The 16,350-nt window shown below is 47.6% G+C and overlaps 2 protein-coding genes across 7 annotated transcripts in view; both read left to right on the forward strand.

The window, feature by feature from the left end:
* LOC8053780 (host cell factor 1) overlaps positions 1-3,883 on the forward strand; it is a 46,391-nt gene extending 42,508 nt beyond the window's left edge. For all 6 annotated transcript variants that reach the window (XM_040219110.1, XM_040219112.3, XM_040219111.3 and 3 more), the window contains 3 exons: positions 429-744; positions 1,328-1,391; positions 2,708-3,883. In XM_040219110.1, the coding sequence (XP_040075044.1) occupies positions 429-744; positions 1,328-1,391; positions 2,708-2,750 (423 nt within the window). In that variant the 3' untranslated portion in view covers positions 2,751-3,883. The remainder of the gene's footprint in view (positions 1-428; positions 745-1,327; positions 1,392-2,707) is intronic.
* A 3,904-nt stretch (positions 3,884-7,787) lies between these two features.
* LOC8053778 (solute carrier family 41 member 1) lies at positions 7,788-16,017 on the forward strand. The gene is made up of 10 exons (XM_029987216.4): positions 7,788-8,265; positions 8,342-8,449; positions 9,673-9,744; positions 9,861-10,005; positions 10,526-10,672; positions 10,752-10,896; positions 14,262-14,335; positions 14,417-14,548; positions 14,969-15,117; positions 15,720-16,017. The coding sequence occupies exons 1-10, from the start codon at positions 7,960-7,962 to the stop codon at positions 15,972-15,974; spliced, it is 1,533 nt and encodes a 510-aa protein (XP_029843076.2). The 5' UTR covers positions 7,788-7,959; the 3' UTR covers positions 15,975-16,017.
* The last annotated feature ends 333 nt before the right edge of the window (positions 16,018-16,350 follow it).

A 16,350-nucleotide genomic window follows, 5' to 3' on the forward strand; every position in this document is an offset into this window, starting at 1 on the left:
CACAATACAGAATATGGGGTGGTTTACTAGGGCGGTATAACTGAGGTTACTGTCTTCTAACGACGCGGGCATCGGGCACATGCAATGGAGAAGTTTTTAAATGGCAAAGCTGTTACGTGTGCCCTGTGCCCTCAACTGTGCCGCTTGTTGGGAAGCGGTGTGCTCGTTCAAAGAATGCAACCGAATAAAGAGGTGACCCACACTTAGCTCGGCATTTGCAAGGGAGGGACTGATTTCAAGTCCCTCCCGCAAAATCCTTGCGTATCGGATTGTCGTCCTATTGGGAACAGAACAATTTCCTTTCTAGTTGAGCGTTCGGACCTTGTTCGATTGGGTGCCAAGACCCTCAAACCTTGTTTGGTGGGGCAACGAGTCTTTTGGGCCCTGTTTGACCGAGAGTCTGAGTCACCCACCCTCGTGCTGTTCAGGGCCCCGACGGAGCCCACCTGTCCTGGGAGGCACCCCAGGGGAACCCCGGGGACGTGACGGAGTACTCGGTGTACCTGGCGGTGCGCTCTGCCACAACGGGCGACGGGGCGGGCTCGGCCAAGACGGTGACCTCGAACCCGTCCCAGCTGGCCTTTGTGCGCGTCTACTGCGGGCCCCAGGCCGCCTGCACGGTGCCCTCGGCCTCCCTGGCCTCGGCGCACGTCGACATGACCAGCAAGCCCGCCATCATCTTCCGCATCGCCGCACGCAACGACAAGGGCTACGGGCCGGCCACCCAAGTCCGCTGGCTGCAGGGTGCGTGGGGCCACGCTAGTGGTGCTTCGTTGTTGGCTGGAGCCCCGCTTCATTTCATACTTGGCGTACGACGCCGTCAGGGCTCCCGGCGAGCCTTCGGCTTTGTATCGTGGTTCATTTGCACGGGCTCTCGTGCAAATGAGATGCAAAATGAAGCCATGCGCTTGCACCGGTAACTTTCACAGCGATGCACACTAAGTTTGAAGTGGAGTGTAGCCAATGGTGGCAGTCACGGAAACCTCGAAATCTCCGCTCGAATGGCGATAATAGAGAAGCATTATTGCCTAATATTCGTGCGGTACCCAGTTGGCAAATCGTGCGTTGGAACGAGTCATCCACTACCTGCTCTATCCTCCCGTAAATGTTTGGCTTCGGCAATGTTCAGAACAGTCTTGTGTTGCCACTAGAGTGTCGGGTTTGGCTCTGGGCAGGGCACGTAGAGGGGCTTTTAAAAAGAGTCCATTGGTTTGCACATACCCAGTTGTTGGGGGAGAGAACAGGGATCGTATCCATCTTCCCGACATTTTTCTATTGGGCCTCGGTCCAACTCCTCGGATTTACGACAACCTCTTTTCTACGACAGATGGAATGACTCCCGCGGGCGGACGCGGCGGTGCTGGAGCTACAAAGAGACCCACCTCAGAAGGGTGAGTGGTAGTTTCCTCCTCCCTTTAAGCCCCTATCCGACCACAAAGCCAAAAGAGTTGGGGAGAGTACCGATTTTACCGTATTTGCACGAGTATAACGCAAGGGCAAGTTTTGATGCCCTCAAAAAAAAACTATTACTATTATAACGCGAGCCGGAGGCCGCATAAGTTTACTGCACTCGGGGGGGGGGGGGGGGGGGGGAGGGAGGGAGGGAGGGAGGGAGGGAGGGAGGGAGGGAGGGAGGGAGGGAGGGAGGGAGGGAGGGAGGGAGGGAGGGAGGGAGGGAGGGGGAGGGGAGGAGGGGGCAATGGAAATCTAAGAAATATGAGCTTATGTTTTGACTGCAGTCATCCTGACCGCTCAGGTCCTTCTGTTTGCAATCCATTAGGCGACTTCGCAGATATGCAGCAGCACGGGGCCGCTTGTCTGGTAGTTCCTTTTGCTTTGGCGCGAGCTGCTAGGCACGAAGCAGAAGCACCAACACACAAACACCACACCACTGTGGAGCAGAAATCAAAGCAGGCAGAAAAAGAGTACTGGACCCATACACCATCACACTCATTCTTCTGGCCCCTCCACATAAACAAACCTCGTGTTGCACGATTGCATGAACACAGTAGGCAGGTGGTCTTGGCTTGGCTTGTGTTGACTTGACTTGACCTGGCTTGGCTTGAATTGGCCAGTGCCTGCATTCCTGCAAGGCGCGCTGCATTTCTGCGGCGTGCTTTTTAGCGTGCGTTGTAGAAACCCGAAAGCGATAAAACATTTATGTGTTCTGTTCCCCCTTCCCCCCTTCACGTGGCCAAATAGCTTACAAATTCGCTCCCACGCCCTCACTTCTTTTCCCACCTCGTCTCCTGCATTGAGCCGGAGGGTTCACTCTCCATATTTAGAGTAGCCAACCGTTTCATCCCCTTCCCCAACTCGGAGTAGCCAACCGAGGCTGGCCGATTTGGTTAACCTCCGTTTTCTCCTCCTGCCCTTATCTTCTTCTTCTTCTCCAGACTCGCATGCCTCGTGGCTGAACTCGATTCCGAATATACGTGAGCTGCATTTTGAGGCACGTAATTTCGAAAAAAAAACTCGCTTTATATTCATGCAAATACGGTAATTAGTATCCTGCCAACCTCAGTCAGATCACTGCGCGATGGCAGACACTATGCTACCAGTGCTTTCTGGAATAGCTGCTGCAGTTCAGAGAAGCCCACGCAGGTACTTCTCTGAGTGTTTCAATTCGGTAGCAGCATTCTGTCGCGTTTTGCAGCCTCCGACATAAAATCGACCGAGGAAATAATGAAACTCTTCCCTCTCGCAGGAAAGGGGCAGCCGCCAAGAAGGCCAAAAACGAGGACTCCTGAACACGAACGACGACGACAGAACTGGCATCGTTTTAACCCTCCATTTTTTTTTATCCAGTTGCGCATTGTTATTTTTTCGTTGTCGTTTTTTTGTGTCCTCCACGCTGGGATTTGTTTTTTGGGGAGAAAATCTCGACAAGCTGCCCTCTCTCCTTCCGATAGACCCTCTGAGGGTGTGTTGACTGGTCCCCCTTCCTTTCTTGCACGTTTCCTTTCTTCGGTAAATAGCGTGTCTCTTCCGTTTACCCTTGGTTCCTCTTCGTCCTCTTTGGGCACACCACCACTACATTTTGCGGCATAGCACGCGGATTACCCCGGCATTCTCTATATCTTCAGACTTTTTCATCCGCTGTACATAAAAGCTTCGGATTTTAGCTGCGGCGACGTCCCCTCGGTCCGTCGACGACGACCGGCCGTTGGGTTCACCGGTAGATTGCATTCGCGAGCTGGTTCCCTTTTTTCTCCCCCGTCTCCGCTGCCTCCTTCGCGACTACGGATATTCATTTTTGCAGTAGCTGCAGAACCCCCGGCGATACCCGCACTCGAAACGTATTTCGGTGAACTTTCTTTTTGTCCTTTTTTTGGGGTCTCTTGTTTTGTTTTGTCTGTCAATCATCTCTGCAGCACTTCTTATCATAATTCTGCAGTCAGGCACACATAGCTTTAACATTTAGAGTGTGCACTCCCACGTGAGGAGAAGAGGGGAAAAAGTTTGACAACAATGTTCACCTCAGAACTGTATATAGCACTACATTTTCGTCCCGTTGTTCCTTCCCCTTCGTTATGTTCCGTTTGTCGTTTTCTTTTTAATCGCATTCATTGGCACCAAAATTTGACCTGTTGTTCTTTTTGTATAGCATGCAACAACGGACAGAAAAAATATTTTGAGAGATCCTTTTTTTTTTGTGTGTTGTACAGTGTTTAGAGCTGATTTGTCAGAGATGATTCATGCCACAAAGGTGACAGTCCGACTGGGTGTCCCCTACCCCTGTAGGTGCCACCCCACCAGGGTGGCCTTCTGCCCACCATCTATTTTTTTTTTAAGTGCATCAGCATGTTGCTTGTCTACCTACCCAAATCATCACTGTTTTTGTTTTTGTGAGAAATAAAGCAGTTGTAGACTTTTACAGGAAGCCTGTGTTTTCTTTTTCACCTGTATCTTCGGATTGCACGTCGACTATGATGCAAATGGTCATTGGTATACACTTGTAGACTACTTATTCCTGTCTTCGAATTGTGAGGCTAGTTGCAACTGGCAAGAACAACTAAAGCGACCTGGTTAAAGCCTGTAGAGTGGTAACTGACATGTTGCTGAGACTTAACTTCAGGACCTTGAAGAAGCTACTTACTAGCTGTTTCGGTGACATCTTGGCTGCCAGTTTAAGGCTAGCTACCGTAAATAGCTTTTCAAGTCATTTGTCACTTGGTAGATGAAATTTTTATTTCAGCCCAACTGTTTTAGGTAGGCCGCAGAACCTTTGCGAGACAATTTATGAAGGCTTGGCAGGTTGTGTCGTAGTTTGCGGTAAGTCTTGCATCGGGAAATTTCCTAAGCTAGGGCAATTGTGGACGCTCGTAAAGATAAGCGTGTACTAATTGGATTAGAGCTGATGTTGCTTCCTTGCCATTTCTTTTTTCTTTTATTGGTTATCTTTTATTTTACCTGAACGTCTTCTTGGGAGGTGATGACATATGGTGCTTCTGAACATTGGTACACGGAATACTGTGTCCCGTGCTTCAAGCCACTTGTGTGTGGTTCATCACTTTGACCCGACATTGAGCAGAGAGTTTCGTGTTTTCAAGACCAGAAGGTAAGACTGGGAGAAGGACCTTGTGATGAATCTCCGCAGTGGCCCACTTGGCATGCTTCTGTATCGGCAGGTTGGGTGTGAGAGCAAGGTTCTAACAATCGTTCAGCAAAGTAGAAAGTTATGCGAAGTACTAGCAAATTTCAATAAACTGGCGGTTGATTAGGCTGCTAAGTGGCACTAGTGATTGCGTGGACTACGGTTGGGTAGCTGCCCTTTTTTATTTTCTTAGTTTTGGAGGACTTTGGTTCGGTGGCTGCCCTTTTTTATTTTCTTAGTTTTGAATTAGTTTGGCATACAGTAGTTGTTTATGCACCAACTATTAATCCTGTGCTCTGTTCATTCAAAAAGTGAGTGGATCTTGAGAAAGAAAATGCGCTGGTCCGAATGGTCCTGCCAGTTTTTGTGACGCTACCACCGCATGACTTCGAGACTAACACTGTTGCACTTAATGTGTATATTTTCTGTTTGTGCATCAATCCCTCGCTAAAATGAAAGCACCTTAATTTCTCTGATCTGATTGTGTGTGTAGCAGTTGACCGCTTGCTGGAGGATTCCTGCATGGCTCTAAGCAGCCTTCTGGAATTCACTCGGTGTGAAATCTCGTCACCTTTCCATGGCTGACAAGGGCCCCTCGCTGGACGTTGCGTAAGTAAAAGTTTCTAAGAAAAGTTTTATTCGGTTGATCCACTTACACAACCACTGGACAAATGCAGCATATTGTAATCTCAAAGTTTCTAAAAGATAATTATTCAAAATAAGCAACATATCTGTAGCACAAAGTGCAGTAATTAAATAGCAGGATAAGTTAAGTGACTGCAGCTTCAGTTGCACCAGAAACCTGCCTATAGACCTTTCTGGAAAATTCCAGGAGACCTCGTGGCGAGGGGAATTGTGGGGCTGTTCCGACGTATGCTCGTGCTGACTCGACGATTTGTATATCCTGGAAGTGGCACGGTTCATTCTTATCATCAGGAGCTCTGAGGGCACAGAAACAAAGCAAACAAAAAGGTCATAGCATGTTCTGTTTTGCTTTTCTTCTATCTTCCTTGCATTCTAAAACCAGAAAATGTCTTCGTCTTCTCGAAAATCTCGCATGCCAAACAATGGAACGTCGTAATGCGTCAAGCAGACGTTGGAGGCACCACTTGTAGCTGGAAATGTTTATTCATCCCCTGGTTACTCATCCTTGCCATTTTCGAAATATTCATTTTCATTTGGCCAATTACAATTTAAGACATTTTGACACATTTTCGTTGTTGGAAATAAAATACTTTTTATGTGTTTTCATACAATCTTTGTGTAGTCGTGAAAGGGTTGATCAAGCAATAATTTTATGGCACTCACAAATTGGAGGTGAGATTTAATTGCAGTGAGCTCACAATGTGCACCGAGAAAGTCGTAAAAAGACTACTTTTCGGCGCAGTCTTCTTGATGGTCTAAAAACTCGTTAAGCCGAAATTAGCTTGTCCAGCATTCTGTACTGTTCTGGCCATCTTATTGGCAGCCCATATGATGTCTTCGTCGAGTACTGAAGGCCTCAAATGTCCTGTTCAGACACAGCTGAAAATATCGCAACAGATTGCAAGTCGAGTGTTAAGTCATTGCATTGCCGTACACCTTGACAAACTACCTATTGTAGATCTCAGTCGACGCATCTTCAAATTCATGCGTGTTCATGGTAACTGCCAGCTGAACAACAATCTGGCACGAAGGATCTTGTACAGTGCATGGTGTAGTGGGCCTATACATGTCACTGGTCCTTTTTTGCATTGTGAACATAGAACCCTTATGTGCACAATGCAAAACAGTACCAATGACATGCACAGGCCCTCTAAAAGTTGGCCTAAACATGTATAGGCCCACTAAAAGTGGGCCTAAGTGTCGGACATTAAATGGTACTGTTGGCACTAAAAGAGGTTAGCATAAACAAGCGATTGCTAGGTCAACAGAAGGGAAACACGTGCTGTAGTTGCACAAACACAGCGGGAACGAGATTGCCTTGCAGTTGCCATTCTTTGGGGCTAAAGGGAGGTCGGAAGACAGCAGCCTTTGTCAAAGTGCACTTTTGGAACGCCGCTGCTCTGCCTCGGGCTGCTTTCAGTGGTCACGCATGACCGTGCATATGGGGTCTCTTTTAACGCAGCATGTGTTATGTGGCTGGAATCTAACCATATCCGGTAAGGTGCCAGCAATGGAAATCAACAGGCCGACTGCCAGCCGAACGCTAATGCAGCATTTGCCCCACATTGACTGGACACCGGTGCCAGCCAAACCTCTCCCTCGAGTGCCTCCGTGTTACTCCCGGCGGGGGTAAAACATCGCATGTTCAGACATGTAGCGGTGCTCTGCTCCCTGCAGCGAGTGCGCTCCGGGCTTCTCCAGAAATAGAGCGCAAGAGAGAGTGATGGAACAGCGGAGAGAAGAAAGGCGGACTCTCTTGCCGGGCAATGGGTCGAGGTAGTTCCGAATTTTTGGTTTTCTTTCGCCGCAAGCCGGTGCCAGGCCTCTGCTGAATGCTGCTGCATTTCAATTGTCATGTTTTCCACACACTTCGTCGACTGTGTCACTCTCCAACAGGCTCCGGGAAAGTGCATTATGCTGCAACCACGGAAGCTGGCACCCACAAACAAGACATCCAGAGAGCGCTCACGTGCTTACCTTGCGCGACACAGGGCCGCTTCGCGCCATCCAGTCTTCACACGTTTCTCTACACTAACACATCACATTCTGCGTTACCATCGCCTTTGCCACACTAGTACGGCAAAGGGGCTACTTTTTAAAATTATTATTCACCAATTTATAATCAAATTCGAAAGGATCATAGATGACAGTATTAATGTACTAGTACATAAAACTTAGTTGCAAACAATAGCTGGCTGCTGAAACACCCCTGGAATAGAAATGTGGGAACAGCCCAAACACTCTGGCTCTCGGTGTTTTCACGACAATGCAGTGCACCGTACAGCAATTTCACAATCCCAGCCATTGATCGCTTGTGCTAATCCCTTTTAGTGCCGACTGTACCTTCTAAATTGGTTCCATACATGTGATCACGCAACTTTCCTAGTGATTTTGATGAAAGCCTTTCAATCGTGCAAGGAAATCCACGATTGTGTTCGAGCTAACCATGCTGCGCCCTGTGCTCTAGTCTAGACCAAGGGCCCGACACGTAGTGATGCACTCACCGTTGTCGTGGCCCTCTGTGAACCACCATTCACAGTGCCAAACCCTGGCGGCAGCGTCTCCAGATAAGCGTGAGCAGTGAGACCAGCAGCAGCCGGCCCACCTCCTTTGTCGAGGAGACCAGCGTCACCAACCTGAGCATAGTTAAAGAGCAGGAAACTGGCGAAGATCAACCGGACCACCCATCCATCAGCCTGGAGGTTCCACCAACCTCGATGACCGTCGAGGTCGACGACAACGATACCGGTGTCAGCGCGGGCGTCAGACTACTCCGCGCCCAGATGGCGAGCGGAGAGCTGCGGTACGGCCCCTGCGTGCGCAAGATCTCGATGGCGACGGAGGAGGAGCTCTTTTCCGTGCGGAAGACATCCTTTGTGCCGACGATAACCTCCAAGGGGGACATCGAAGACGACCTCTGGTTCGAGGAGTCCATCCGAGCCACGGCCCTCCAGGTGTTTGTACCGTTCCTGGCTGCCGGCTTTGGAACCGTTGGTGCTGGTCTACTCCTGGACATGGTTCAGGTGGGGCTTTGACAAAATTGCCCAATGGGCCCCAAGTGCTCGACGAACGGCCTCGGCCACTTGTCTGGTCTTGCAGCACTGGCCAGTCTTCCAGAAGGTCACGGAGCTATTCATTCTGGTGCCTGCACTGTTGGGCTTGAAGGGGAATCTGGAGATGACCATGGCTGCTCGCATGTCCACGCAGGTATACTTCCTGCCTCCTTTATACATTCTAACTGACATTCAGTGGTGCTACTGCAAAATTGTGATTTGGAGCAATTCTTCGAGCACCTGAAGACAAATTTTTGAGCACTTTGGAGCACCTAAAACTGGCTTTCGGATCACTTTGGAGCACATAAACGTAAAGTTTGGAGCCCTTTTGAGCACCTAAATATCACTTTCCAAAGTACCTTTGCGTAAGCAGTTATGAAAACTTATGATCACTTAAATGTATTTAAGAGAATTTTAAAGTTTGCCAATCTCCTACCAAGCTTTTTTTTTTTTTTTCTGGGGATAGTATCAACCAATTTAATGTTGTTCCTCACAGGCTTAACTATGAAAAATGTATGTGAGAAATTACTAAACAGATCTTTCTTATATAAAGTTGACACAATTGTTGATGTAAGTTACTGTGTATTGTTTATTTTGAACTTAAAGAACCTACCAAAGGTCTGTCCCTTAAATCTTTTGCAGCTTTTCGTTTATGCCTGCCAGCATAGTCATGTTTTCGAAAAGGCTTAAGTTTTCCTCAGAAAGAAGCCCCTGCCCCCGATCCTATTTCTTCCGTTCAAACTTGTCGTTTAGAGTTTTATTTTTATTTTAGGTATACTGTTAACCCGTTAGGGTTGTTACAGGGGTGCACAAGGCACGAGAATACATATGACCAAATACAAAAAGAAACAAGGACACTGTATCAACAACATTTCAAACATACAAAAATAGCGCTTGACATTGAATTTATAAATCGTCAAACAGCGACGAAGCAAAGACATCACACAATAACATCACAATTTTCTCATGATTATACGTATAGCGGTTGTTTATAGCGGTTGACCACAGCCACTAAGTGTCCTTCACTTTGTCGCGGCTCAGGTTGCACGTGGCTAGGGTAGGTGGCGCAAGTAGCCGCCTAATTTGGCCAATCACACATTTTGGCACGATGTGGCAAAATATGGAGGATTTTTATCATGATGACGGAGGATATTGCTTTTGGCGCAAAATGGTGCAAAAGTAGAATCACTGAACATTTAACGGCTTTACATATATGTGGCAAAGATTTGGTTGATGCATAACATGTACATATCTTTTCAAGGGCAATGGGCTAAGTAATAACTGCTACATATGCTACTTGATGTTCAATTGAGGAAGCGACATAGCCACAATTGAAAGCTTGTTGTAGTGTTGAAACTTTATTTTTTCTGCTTTTAGGCAAATTTAGGCCACATGGATACCCTTCGGGAGCAATGGAAAATGGCCAGCGGGAACATGGCACTGGTTCAGGTACTGCCAACAGCTGCTAAACCTCGCAGAATATACATGCACAATAAATTCTTGACTACTGCTCAATCATGTGAATGATTGCAGGAGTAATTCGAGTGATCCGTGCGTCTTCGCAGTGTCAAGCGACAGTCGTGTCTCTACTGGCATCCATCTTTGCCATGATCATGGGATTCATCACGGAGCGTCGCTTCGACACCCACAACGCACTCATGCTTTGCGCCAGCAGCTTGGTCACTGCGAGCGTGGCCAGCCTCGTTCTGGGTGGGTAACACGCTTGTTGTACTTCAAGCGCGTCTCTATTCAACGAGTAGCCTTCATTATTTTATAGAAAGTATGCACCGTGTGCATCTGATGTAGAGCCACTCTTTTACCCCCAAGCTTGGAAATACATTGATGCTGCAGTGCCCTGGAGAATGCATACTAGCATGCTTGTCCCCCTGGAGGTAGTACTTCCAGCATCAGAGCATAAAGTCTGCATGTCCATGCCGTTACAGGGTCAGGCATACTCAAACCGGCGGATCGCATGCAGCCCGTCGCGTCTCTAAAACCTCGTTGTCCCGGCTCTTGATACACTCGACCGAGATGGATGTTGCACTTGTGTGCCATTGAATGTGTCATGCCATAAGCTCTCAGTCCTCAGTGTTGTCTCTTCAAAGCTTCGGGCAAACGTTGCTTAATATAAGATCTATTCAAGACCGCAACATTTATGCATTCCATACTTGCTTGTATCTTGCAAGCATCGGACCCATACCAATCTCTCGTGTGGTGGCTGCAAACGCAGGCTCGCTCATGATTGGCGTCGTGATCCTGTCACGCAAGTACCACATAAACCCGGACAACGTGGCCATACCAATTGCGGCGTCGCTAGGGGACATCACCACACTTGCCCTGCTCGCTGGCTCTGGGAGTCTGCTTTTCAATGGCACCGGTGAGTTATCGGGCCTCAGTGTCGACCGCCAATTTTACATCAAGGATACGGTGCGAACCGAACGCTTCTCCGACTGCAGAGGATGTCCGCCTCTATGTGTGTGTGGTCATCTTCTTCATGCTGTTCATTCCACTGTGGGTGCTCATAGCCCGCAGCACAACCTACACGTCCGAGGTGCTCTGGAGCGGATGGATTCCCATCATCTCGGCCATGGCTATCTCGAGGTGAGACTCCCGTAAGCTCTCAACAAAGTCAACGTTTTAGGGATGCCACCTAGACACGGGATCTCCATCTTATCACTAAGGTGCACGAGGGTGCACCCAACTTTGCCGGCAGCCATGATCTTGTGAGAATCACCATTACGTTCCTGACCAACCGACTTCTTCGGCTCACCACGTTATTGTGAAGCCACAGGCTGTTCAACGTTGTTTGTGTACTTGGTAACAATTACATGCTTAGCAGGACGAGTTGTTTCAAGCTTGCTTCACTGCAGTTGTTTCCTCTTCTCCCTGCTAGTGGTTGTTGCTTCTTTTTGGTTTTGAACTCTGACAGTAAGTGGGAGTTCTGCTATATTTCTCCTGGTTTGTGGTTTGCTCAAGCGGGCTGGATAGCTCTGTTGAGCAGGCTTACCACCGCACATTGGTGCAGTGCAGAGGAGCAACCTTCGCTAGGTTAACATCGCTGTCCCAGGTACTTTGCTTCATCGCTCCGCTTCATTTTTGTTTTTGAAAAAACAATGCATTCCTCTTCAGTATCACCTAGGAAGACCACACGTCAAGTATTACGACCTGGTTTCGTCTAAATGTTTCTTAAAGGGGGGGGGGTGCAACGATTTCCGGACTTCGGTCAAAGATTTCTGGAAGTTTCCCTCTGACACTTCTTAAGTAAAGAACAGAAAATCGATTTCACCTGCGTGTCCTAGTTGTTCCGTAAAAAAAAGATAGAGATTGGGCACCCCTTAACTCACTCCCAGCCCTCAGGGTCACACCTGGTCCCCCTCCTAGTGACGTCATTCGGAGTGCCGTGTAGCTTCCCATGTGCTCTCTCAGAGGACGCTTCCTCTCCCCCTCTCTGCTGACATTAGCGGGCGTTATGCTGCAGCTTAGAGCCGAGCAAGGTCACGTAATCTTTTCGTCGTAGTTCCTTCGGCTGCCACTTGGGGCTGCAGGTGGGGGAAAAAGCTCAAATTTTGCTTTGCGATTATGCAGCGGAATCGCAACATTTTTAATGAAGGAGGTGTTTTCTGTATCCTCCAAGACACGATAAACGTAAAAATGACGAGATGCAAATTATTTTAATCATAAAATCGTTGCACCGCCCCTTTAAACGATCTGGCAAACTTTGCAACTCGCCAAGCTGCCGAAATTCGCTGACTCAAGTGGCGATTTGAGGCACAACCAGCAGCACAGTCAAGGCTACGGCATGGGCGTAGCAAACATTGGGCTAAAAGTCATCGCTAGCAAGAAGGGGCTTCTTGCTTGTTTTTAAATCTCCGGGCAAGAGTAACGGGTGACATCGGCAACGTTGCCTCTCATCGCTCAACGGTGTCCACATGATTTGCGTACCGCGCCTGCGCAGCGCTCTTTTTGGGAGCCGTCCGGCCGTCCCGCTGTTACCGCATCGTCATCTCATGGTTTGTGATTATTTTCTCTCAGAGTTTCGTTCACACTACGAACACCATGCGCGCAAACTTATGCCGCAGTTGTGCAGACGTCGTTGAATGTCACAGACACCAAAACGTGGTGAACAGTGCGGTGCAAACAACACTTGCGCCTGGCACACGCCCACCCCAATCACGCCCGTCGTTGTGTAGACGATCACGTGACATCTCATACCACGTGATGCCCATGTTCTTGGCGGCCCGAAGCCAATGTTGTTGGACGGAGCCGAAGTTTTGGCTTCGATTTCTGCTTGTGTTTAAAATTAGATTTAACAACATATATCCCATCTCTACAAGGAAGATTCATTTTAATTCAAACCAATTTTTAAAAAAAAGTGGCATCTTCACCATATACTGTATTTACTCAAGTAATAGCCACACTGTTTATGAAAAAAAACTTTGAGGGTTCACTTTTCCGCGGAGCACGCAGATTGCCAATCACAGTGATCGACAGCATGATTTCAGCTGTTACAGGACAGAGATAACGTCTTCGTTCGAAAATACCTTTTGTGAAGATTGCATTTGTATGGAGAATCATGTTCTCGATCTGGTTATTTGTTATGTTATTTATGCGCAATGATTGGCTGTATATGTGTTCTGTGCAGGGGTGGAAGCGCTGCACCAATTGCGCCATTGTGCGCCAATCCACTTTTGCTGTGCCATCCTGCTCTCAAGCGCACATGTTGCGCCAAAACTAGCCAAACAAGTTTTTTTTTTTTTTTTTTTTTTTTTTAAGGCTATATTTGTTGGAGTACTCTTTTTTTTGGGCCACAGTGGTTTACCGTGTTCCGTTTGTTTAGGTAATTACGAAAAAAAAAAATAGGGACTTCTGCAGCACTCTTTTTGAGTATGAGTTTTAAATCGGGCGAAAAAAGTGACAATTGATTGATTAATATACAGTCGACTCTCGTTAATTCAAAATCTCTTAATTCAAACTTTCGGATAATTCAAACTAACGTGCAGGTCCCATCCTATGCGTCTCTATGGGAAGAAACTCCTGATAATTCAAACTTTGCTTTATTCAAACAAATTTTCGGCCCCCCTCGAGTTTGAATTAATGAAAGTTGACTGTATAATGAACTGTTGCCTTTTCGCAAATTCTTTAATTTGGTCTGGCCTCTAACAGTAATGGTTACCAATACTGCTATTTCAGCATGACCCCTAAAAGCAATATTATGAACTTCATTAAGAGACTCTAGTTAATTAGTCAACTTACCGCGACAATTATCCCCACATCTAATGTTTGCCGAGCCTGATAAAGACATGGTGAAGACAGAGCTCGTACAACTCTCACCCTATTTTTAAAAAATCTTCGAATTAAAATCAAACACTTTGTAGAGGCCTCTGACTGTTTGAGGCAACAGCCAATGAAGTTTAAATAAAAACTAAAGGAGCTTTAGCAGTGGAAGAATGGCAGTTAAGAAAAACTTTAACGAGTTCAGTCCAACTCTTTTTGGGAAGCATATTTATCGCCCGCATGCCGATCTTGCATCATCATAAAGCTTACATGAAAAATGCTATTGATGTCTATAAATAAATGACAAAAGCTGCTTTTTCTAACTTGATTAAAACTTGCACATTTTCATTTCAACCTTCAAAACTTGAACAAGACATGCAATGTGGTATTCAGAGTTATTCTATTCTATCATCATTACAGTAAAATACTATTTTGTTTGCTTTAGATTTCATACCTAAAATAACCATTTATGAATGTTCATCATGCTATTCCCTTCAACAGTCAGCATGGGTTTAGAAAGTGGCTGCTGCAGTCCCATCAGTTTGAAGGCGTTTTCATTGCTTCTGCCTATGTTCGTGCTTGCCATTAATTAGCAAGCTGCTAATTCTGGGCACAGGAAATAAAAAGAAATAAGAGACTGCAGTCACTTGAAAATGATGTGGCAGCTTTACTCATGGAGCGTCTCGTTACAGCCTCGGGGGATCCATCCTGGACATGACGGTGCCAACGTTCGAAAACCTAGCCGTCTTCCAGCCCGTGATCAGTGGTAGGCAACTTAATGAATGTGTACATTGGAAACTGCCCTCATCCCATCTCCTATTGATGACATCCTCCGCTGTTTTCTCAGGTGTGGCAGGAAACTTGGTTGCCATCCAGACGAGCAGGCTCTCGACCTACCTGCACCAGCGGACCAAGATCGGGACACACCCGCACTCGGCCGGCGTCTGCATCGACCCCTGCTCGGCATTCTTCGGCAAAGGCAAGTGAAACGCCGTGAGGGCAAACCACCGTCCACCAGCCGAGGGTAAACTGAAAGCCACATGCACTCAATGGCGAATATAATGTTCAATCTACTTCGTTACAACTGAATATTTTGTGCAACTGGCTCAACCACCCAACCAAGACTTGAAAACACTTTGTTTTGTTTGCACATCTTGTCAAGTCTCGTGCTTGTTGGCTGGCGATACTTGGTCTAACTACAATCACCTCCAATGTGTCACTTTAGTGCACAAACTTGGAGCAACGCGGTCGAAGTTTGTGGTCGTCCAAATTATCTCGGCAGGCAGCGTGCACTGGCTAAAACAGACATTCTGTCATTTGTGGCTTGTAGGTGATCAAGGGGGCTCGATTGAATTTAGGAGTCCTCTCAAAAGACCACTCGCTCGCCGTTTGCGCGCAGGTCGCAATGCAAGAACTGCCAGAGTGCTGATGATGATGGTCCTGCCGGGGCATCTGGTGTTCACGTACACCATCAGCTTCCTCAGGCCGAGCCACATGTCCATCACGCCCGTCTTCTTGCTCGTCTACTTCTCCTCGGCCATTTTCCAGGTCAGTCTCATCTCGGCACATACCACCAGCTAAGGTGCCCAAGGACTGCCCCTTTGCACGACTCTGCCGTAGCAGACGTATGAAGGCCTAATGCATCGCAGTAGGAACCATCTAAGTGTTGCGACTGACAGCGCAGCCATTAATTCTGTTGGGGCAATAGAAACGGGGGAAATGCCGTATATTTTCATCAGTCGAGATTGCAAGGATAATGCCCTCAATGCTGACCAGTGGCCGTCCTTCGGCAAATCAGATTGTCAAAGTCGAAGTGTAGGCCCGTAGCCGCTTCCGCAGCTCGCCCACAGACTTACCGACAAAATATTATTGTTGCAGCATGTTTTCCACCGAGCGAGTCGAATAAACTGCCGAGACAGGCAGTGAGGCACGTTGACTATGTAATGGCCCCATACAGCATTACAGCTCTGAAAATCTATCTTACTTCACTATTGATGAAACATGTTGATGATAAGATGTGAACACGCAATAAAAATCCCGCAAAGATGTTTTTTGTTCTCTGCTAGTGAAGTGCATTGACAAAGTGAGGTGCTTATGCAGTGTTACACCTGCAAAGACGTCGTTGCCCGACACGCCGTGACCCCGTGCAGGTATTCATCCTACTGTACCTGTCGCGCTGCATGGTCTACTGGATGTGGGGCCGCAAGATCGACCCGGACAACGCGGCCATCCCGTACCTGACTGCGCTGGGTGACCTGTTTGGCATCGGCCTGCTCGCGCTCTCCTTCCACTTGCTCAGGGCTGTGGGCGACGTAAACGCCGCACCGCGCCACGCTCGAGACCACCTCTGGGATGACCTCCTGCCCGACCTCGCTCCGAGGAACATCTCCGTGCCGTTTGCTTAGAAACAGGAATCGCTACTTTGATAAAGAAAAGTTCTTTAAGTAAGGTTTTCCACCTCTCCTTTTTGTAGCTCTAACTCCATCTTCATGCTTCCAGAACTCTAGAAAGCCGTAAACTAATGGCACGCACGTCCCGCTCGAATACAACAAACGCGATTCAAAATTGAACTGAATACGTTGGGAAAAGTCGAACGTGCCGAGACGAAAAAAATAGGCACCAGTGCCGGCACCAATAGTGTTTCTCCTCATGCAGCTGACACATCGGGAGAACTAATGCCGAGCAGCAATCGCTCCAGTTACAAGGGGAAAGCAGAGTCTGGACAAGGCCATGCTTTTGATTGACAGCGGACCATTGGATCAGGCCCAACTAGAACCTTCC

The sequence above is a fragment of the Ixodes scapularis genome, unplaced genomic scaffold (assembly GCF_016920785.2).
Source record: "Ixodes scapularis isolate PalLabHiFi unplaced genomic scaffold, ASM1692078v2 PGA_scaffold2__306_contigs__length_199485367, whole genome shotgun sequence".
Classification (NCBI taxonomy): domain Eukaryota; kingdom Metazoa; phylum Arthropoda; class Arachnida; order Ixodida; family Ixodidae; genus Ixodes; species Ixodes scapularis.